Source organism: Symphodus melops (assembly GCF_947650265.1).
Source record: "Symphodus melops genome assembly, chromosome: 1".
NCBI lineage: Eukaryota > Metazoa > Chordata > Actinopteri > Labriformes > Labridae > Symphodus > Symphodus melops.
Window position 1 is genome coordinate 20,376,412 of NC_136691.1, and position 7,116 is coordinate 20,383,527.

A 7,116-nucleotide genomic window follows, 5' to 3' on the forward strand; every position below is an offset into this window, starting at 1 on the left:
GCTAAGAGGATTGATTTTGGCGCCAGCTGCTCGCCACAGTACCACAGCAACAGAGTGTGGAGGAGGGTGAACTTAGATTAGAGTTAGGGAGTTTGTGGATAAACTGAGGAGGTCAGAAAAAGGACTCCCCATCTGGAGCTGGAGGGACCAAATGTAAAACATGTTTGGACTGGAGTGTGGCACGCTGCGCTGCTGCTGCACAGTCCTGAAGGATGTTCTGTTCACAGCCTTCCTACACTCGTCTTCTGACTGGCCGACATACTGTATGTCAAACGTGTGTGCTCCCAGGGACGGACCTTTAAAGGTTCACAATATAATTCAGTGGACTCTGTGTGTGTCCGCTCTGAGGCAGAAAGAAAGTTAAGAAAGTGAGTGGAAACGTTCAGTCTTAAGTGATGCGTGTGCTGCACTTCTTTCTTTGGATCCTGTCTGAGTGAAGAAGTCACAATATAAAAATCTGTGTTTTTACCTCGCAGTGCCCAGAGTGTAAAAATGTGTCTTGACACACACACAAAAAGTGACCGGGCTTTTAACAATCAGCTGACATCAGAGATGACGGCAGAGAAGAAGTGGATCTGACTCGTCTTTTCATTGGAGCTATTTGCAGGTCCAGAGCCAGGACACCATTTATATACATGTTTTCTTGGTGATATTTTCCTGCTGTAACAAACAAACATTTATCACATGGAACGTTTTAAAACACAGGTACGACCGACTCAATCAGAACTTTTGTAACCTAGCAACCAGAAGCGGCGGTGTGAAGCGCTTGTAAACTGTCCTCAAGGTCGCTGCCAGCACAAAGAGCGCCGTCACAGGCCTTTAAACTGCCCCGGTGACTCTGACCAAACATCAGTATCACCCAGTTTATGTCCATGAAGGTTTGAGTGTGTTGAAGCAGGAGGATCAAGAATAACTTCCACTATTTCTATAAAGCTGCAACAAAGAACAATGAAAGTGAGAAACGTGCGGGCGATGTTTCTGTCAGGTTTCATCTGTTTCAATAAACTCCTCTGGACACCAACGGCCCAAACTGGGCAGCAACAAGAGACGCTTTCTAATCAGGAGTTAGTTTATCGACGTCGCAAAATATCAGAAAATGGAAGAAACTGAGAAATGTTTTAAGAAACAGTTTAAGATGACTTCAGATTAATGCAAAGACTTTCTGTATCTTTAAACGTGTGTCCTACTGTGCTGTTGTTATACTCATTCTTAATAATCAAGTAAACACACAGCCAAAACCTTCCTTGTGTTTTCCTTCTGAGTGAACACGTTCACACAAAGAAACTCAATACTGTCTGTGATTCATGATGTGCCACGATGCCGGACTTTATCCAGTTTAAACTAAACCCCATTCAAAAAAAAAACAAGCGTTTTCGAAAGTTCATGCTGGACTGTTTTACAAGTCGGCATGATGATGTCGTTAATTCAGCCTCCTTTCTGTCTGTTGTCACTAAATCTCTCGTTTCGGGTAGTAATGCTGCTTGTTAGAAACGGAGAAAGCGTCACTCAGTGCAGGCAGACTCTCCACAGCTGACACTGAGAGCCGTCATAGACATCCTGAATCTGAGGCAGGTGAAGATTTACCAACTCAAAACATCAGAAATGTTAAAAACAACACAAGGTGAACATTTGCTCCTTTTTTTTTTTTTTTTTCATGAAGACCTTTTGATGCTAAGTTTTGTCTCACTGCTCCACAGGCAATGGCGTCTCCTGCGTCAGTAGAGGAGGCCCCGCCCACTGCCGTCCCCAGTCCCGGTCGCCCGCTCAGCCCCCGTCAACGTCGGGCTCAGCAGCAGGGTCAGAGAGGCAGCAGAGACGCAGCCAGCAGGCCGGCCTTTCCCCCGGCTCCTCGCCCCCCGCAGCAGGACGACATCCACACGGGCTCGGCTGTTCTCATCGTGCTCCTCACTCTCGCTCTGGCTGCTCTCATCTTCCGCAGGATCTACCTGGCTAACGAGTACAAGTTCGACTTTGAGCTGTGACCAACGAGTCCCTCGCACCCTCCTCCTCTCTCTCGAGTCCAATCCTCCTCCTACAGAACTGTGACCCGCTGCAGTGGAACCAGAGCCGAGTCAGCGGCTCACACAGACTTTCCTCCCACTGTGCTCGTCCGCAGAGGTTCAGTCTCCTCGGAGGGGAGATCTCATTCCTGCAGAGGAGGCACTTTAATCACCACAAGACCTCCTGGGTGTCTTTTAATCAGTGTCCATTTTACTCTCCAGTGTGGTGCATTTTTAAGAACAGGAAGTTTCCTCTCCACACACACATCACATACCTTCTTTCATGTGTCTGTTGTCTGTCCTAGAGCTGCAGCGTGTTCTCATTATTTAATGAAAAATGTAATTTAACATGTAATCATCATGGAATTGTTGGAGCGGGTTGGTCTCATGATCATTATTGGAAAAGTGTATTATTCACAGAGTGTGTTTGCTTTTAGGGTCTTCTTCTTCTTCATGTGCTTTAATGTCGTGTTGCGTCACTTCAGTGTCACATTACGTGGCTCCATTATGCCTCTGCAGCAGCCTCAGTGCTCCAGCTTCAGTTCGTACCGGTGCGAATGACGTGGTACTTTAAGAGGATTCATGTATTTTTAAACCTGGACTCGAGTTTTGAGTCTGAACGACGATTAGGTACAAAAAGTTTTGGGATCATTCCGGTAGATGTTGTCCCTGAGCCTTCAGCAACACAGGCTGTAATTGCTGCAATGTCTTTCTTGGATCAGACGAGCCTGTTAGAGTACGTCCATTGACCGTTTCTTCTTGTCTTCATACAGATTGTTATTCACTATGCTGAGTGTCAGGCCATGTTACACAAATAAACCTAAATAATGAATCCTATTTTTATGCCAGTAACATAAATTGTGTTTTTTTGAATGTGTGTTATTCTAACATTGTCCATTAAACCATTGACCATTAAAAAAAGATACACAAAAAAAAAAAGATACTCCCCTTCAGAATCGTTGGTATATGTTACCCATGGTGGATCCACTTATTTTCAGTAGCATGCCATTTTTTCCTCCTCGAAGGGACGACGCTCCTGACTCTGCCTCTAATTGGCTGGTAAACATTGTTGCCATTTTTCGTTGGTTTTGGTAAGAATATCAGGCTTAGCCAATCAGAGGCAGAGAAGGCGTGTCATACTTTATCATTGCTGTTCTCCGAGTTAATTTGCAGCGCGATCGGAGCTGGCAGCGTCACTTTTCCATCAGCTTGTCTCCCTCATTATGTGAAAATGATCAAGTCAAAGAAAACAGTGAAATAAACCAACGTTCAACACAAGTGTTGGGCTGCTTTCAGCACGTTCAGCAAAAAATGTCCCCTGCAAATCACATTGCAGCTTTTACTGCCTGTCTCAAGGCTGTCCGCAAAACAGTTTCATCCTTGCTGTCACTATGACACCAAATTATGTAGGATGTAGACTTAAGAAAATAAAACTACAGTCAAATTTAAAACCGTACATGCACTGTAAACAACATTTAAACAGCAGAAAAACATTTTAAGGTCAACAAAGACTGGAGCCGTGTTTGTTCATCCAAAAATGGTGGAAAAAATCCACATGTGAAGGGAATAGCTCTGCCAAATAAAACCTGAGGAGCACAGGAGGTTCAGAGTGCTTTGAGCTGTTATCACCATGGAAACGTTTACTGGTGAGATAATTTACAAGACTATTTTCACCAGTCGACATGAGTTTGATCGACTGCAGGTTCAGCAAACAGTCTGTTCGTCCAACACAACTGTGGCTTTCAAGTCAGACTCCTCTTCTTTTTTTTTAATTTTTTTTTTTACATTCAACAGATTATATTTATTTAATTAGCATCAGGAAGTCATTTTTCTGTGGACACTTAAATCCCTCTATGTTTAAGGCAGTCTTGTCTCGATGTTTGATGGTGTACTCTTTGTCTCTATGTGCATTAGTCTCTTGTTTGTCTTGCATCTTCTGAAATGCAAACACTCATTTTCCCTGTATAAATAGACACACACTGTCTGCCGTTTAGCCTCTTTGACACACTCTGAGGAGGGTTTATCGCTCTGATGAGACTAAGAGAAACTGGGAGGTAATTTACATTCACTCTTTGTTCATCTTAGCTGACGGCTTTCTGAGATGCAGAGAACTCGGCAGCATGGAAAAATATCTCGGAGGTGCTCGTAGCAGTCGACCTGTTGAGGGGAACAAATCTGTCTCCGCTGTTGTTCTTCAGCTTGAGCAACATCTTACACCTGCACATGTTCAGGTTTGACTTGAAGGCAGCAGAGGTTCTCTACGAATCTCACAGTTCCTGTCTCTATAATGATTCTGCTCTCGGCTGGTGTACGGGATATAAACAGAAAATAAATCGCCTGAATGAAACACTGTTTGCTTGCTGTCAGATTTCATAGGTCTTGTTGTACTTCCATAACCAACAAGGGAATGTGTAGCCTGTGTTTTACTTTGAAAGGACCAGTGTGTAAGATGTATGAACATGTGCATAGCAATTTTTTTTATTAGTTGATTAGTAAACAATATGTGTCCAAGTGGCAATGTCCACTGTTGAAAAATAAAGCCAATGTAGTATTGACTATAACTGCAGGGTCAAAAGTGTCCACTTGTCCAAAAGTGAGTTAACCATCATATTGACCCATGTTAAATGTCAAACGCTCCTGCAGAAATAAACATGTTTACAGCCTGGTACAAAAAAAACAATCCAGCTCATTTTTACATGAAGACAACTTTTGGGGGTGGACTTTCCTATAAATAACTTTTTTAAATTATATTATGCATTCATAGTTACATTATCCCACCAAAAGACAGACTATTTGGCCTTTAAAAAAAAAAAAAAAAAACTACATTTCACTGACAGCACAAACACAGTCCGGACGTTAAACGGATACTTCACCCATTTTGCATTAGGCTTTGCATCATTAGAAACCTGGTAGGATTTTTGAATTTGTCTTCCATCCCGCCCTCATTTTCCCCTGAGACGGTAAATCTCTGCATTTCTTTTCTGAATAGGGGCCTCCGATTTACTAGGAAGCTATGCTGACAGGCTCTGTGAAGAAAACTGATAAGAACCAAGAAAGGTGAAAACAGTAGTTTCAACTTTAAAGTGATATGGTTGAAAAGGATTTTTAAGGTCTTGAGTTCACGTGGAAAACAAGAGGACACTCGAGGAAACGCAGTTTTTTACACTTTTGCATTGGCTTAAGTTCTAACGTAGGTAACAGCTGGATTTTTTTGGTAAATGAGAGGATCTCTCTCTCTCTCTCTCTCTCAATACGTAAATGTACCATAAAACCCTCTGCTTCAGTGGCGGTGCGTTTCTTTCATCCACACTTCCTGCCTTTTCTCAGTCAAGAAGGCACCAACTTTAAAATGTATTTCACATTTCTACTACATACATGAACCATACAGGTTCATGTTTCAATGTATAAAGTAGTTTAATGACTAAATTAGCTGAGGTGACACAAGCTGCTCCCACCTGTAACTCAAATAAGCCACGCCCCTAATTCTGTAGAATACAATGTACACAATACATTTTTTGAGATTTTGGTTGAAATTATCTTTATGTCTTGACAGAAATAAATAACTCATGAGCTCTGAAAACAGAACAAAGTAAATCAGTCATCTGTAGCAGTTTCGACCAACGTCTGATCTGATGAGCCAATCATGTCTCCCTGGCTCCCTGTCTCCCTGCTCGTTCTCGCCATGCGCGAGCCCACACTCAAAGCATGAGCTGATGTCCGCTTCTGGACCAACAGCGCTCATACATGTCAGTGAGGGGCGCACAGAAGGGAGGAGGTTGGGGCAAGACAGCACAGTGAGGGAATGCTGCTTTCAAAATCATGTTAACTTATAAAAATGACCAACCCTGCCTTTAATATAAAGGTAACAGGTCAGTTGTATAATTATCAGCCTGTAGAGTTTTCATGAAAAGAGAAATGTAAAGAGAAAAGTGTAAAATGGGGCTGTTTGGGGATAGACTCACTTCCGGAGACATCCTCAAGAGGACACTCGAGGAACTGCAGATTTTTGCACTTAATTTATCAGCGTGAATGATGCCATTTGAATAAAACATCTAACATTTTTCTATTAAATAAATAGTGTGAACTATAAATATTATGTTATCATCTTTAAATGGAACGTATGAATATAATAATATATGTAGTTTGATTTCGATGGTCTATAAATAAACTCAAAGGACTCAAAAAGATGGAGCAGAGTTTTGGCTGATATTTAAAAAATGATGATAAATATAATAGGCATGAGACAGATCCAATCTAACATTAACATCGTTCTGATATTGACTTAATTTACATATTGGTTATGAACTGACAGCCTCGGTGAAATGTAGCTGTCAAGACATTCAGCTGGAACTGCACGAAGCGCCCACAAATCTTCCACATCAAGACGCTCTGACAAAATAAAACAGCTTCTTTCATGTGATTAAAAGCCAGTAAAAAGTTCTAACATGTCTCTATAGACTCATTTTTATTTATATATAATTTATTCATTTGTTTCTCTTTGAATACAAAACATTTAGTACATGTTGTGTATCCGTACACTATACGACATCAATATTAATTATGATTTTATCACTGAAAACTGAGCAGAACTGATAATGTGCATCTGAAAAATGTATAAATCCTGGCTGAGCTGAAGTTAAGGAAATATATTAAAACTACTTAATGAAGTAATGCATTGTCTTTGGTTTCTGAAGTGATTAAACATCATTTAACTGACACTGAAGGTTAGATAGTCCTGAGTGAGACAGATGTTGACATCAGCATATTACGTCAGAGAGGATGTCCTCACACATGTCCCACACTGCAAAAAGTATTAAAAATAAATAATGTCCCACACTGCAAGAAAATGCAAATAGGACAGATTTCACAAAAATTCTGAACTCCTTCTCGTTTCTGTATTTTTCCTGTCTGGATGTTGTAGTAAAATAAAATAAAGTACAGGGAATATGGGACACATGAGTTTGCCTCTGAGATACTTCGTCGTGTTTCTGTTTCCTGCAGCGCGCGGCTTCATATGGTGCTGATGCTGCGCGCGCCTAAACCACAGAGAGGAAAAAAACACTCCAGGGTCTGAAGACCAATCGGAGCGCGGATCAGACTTCAGCATCCAGTCTCT

General features: G+C 41.5%; 1 protein-coding gene across 1 annotated transcript in view; it reads left to right on the forward strand.

The window, feature by feature from the left end:
* The window catches only part of ube2j1 (ubiquitin-conjugating enzyme E2, J1), a 46,493-nt gene extending 42,146 nt beyond the window's left edge, over window positions 1-4,347 (forward strand). The window contains exon 8 of the mRNA XM_079340110.1: window positions 1,698-4,347. Within this exon, the coding sequence (XP_079196236.1) occupies window positions 1,698-1,982 (285 nt within the window). The 3' untranslated portion in view covers window positions 1,983-4,347. The remainder of the gene's footprint in view (window positions 1-1,697) is intronic.
* The last annotated feature ends 2,769 nt before the right edge of the window (window positions 4,348-7,116 follow it).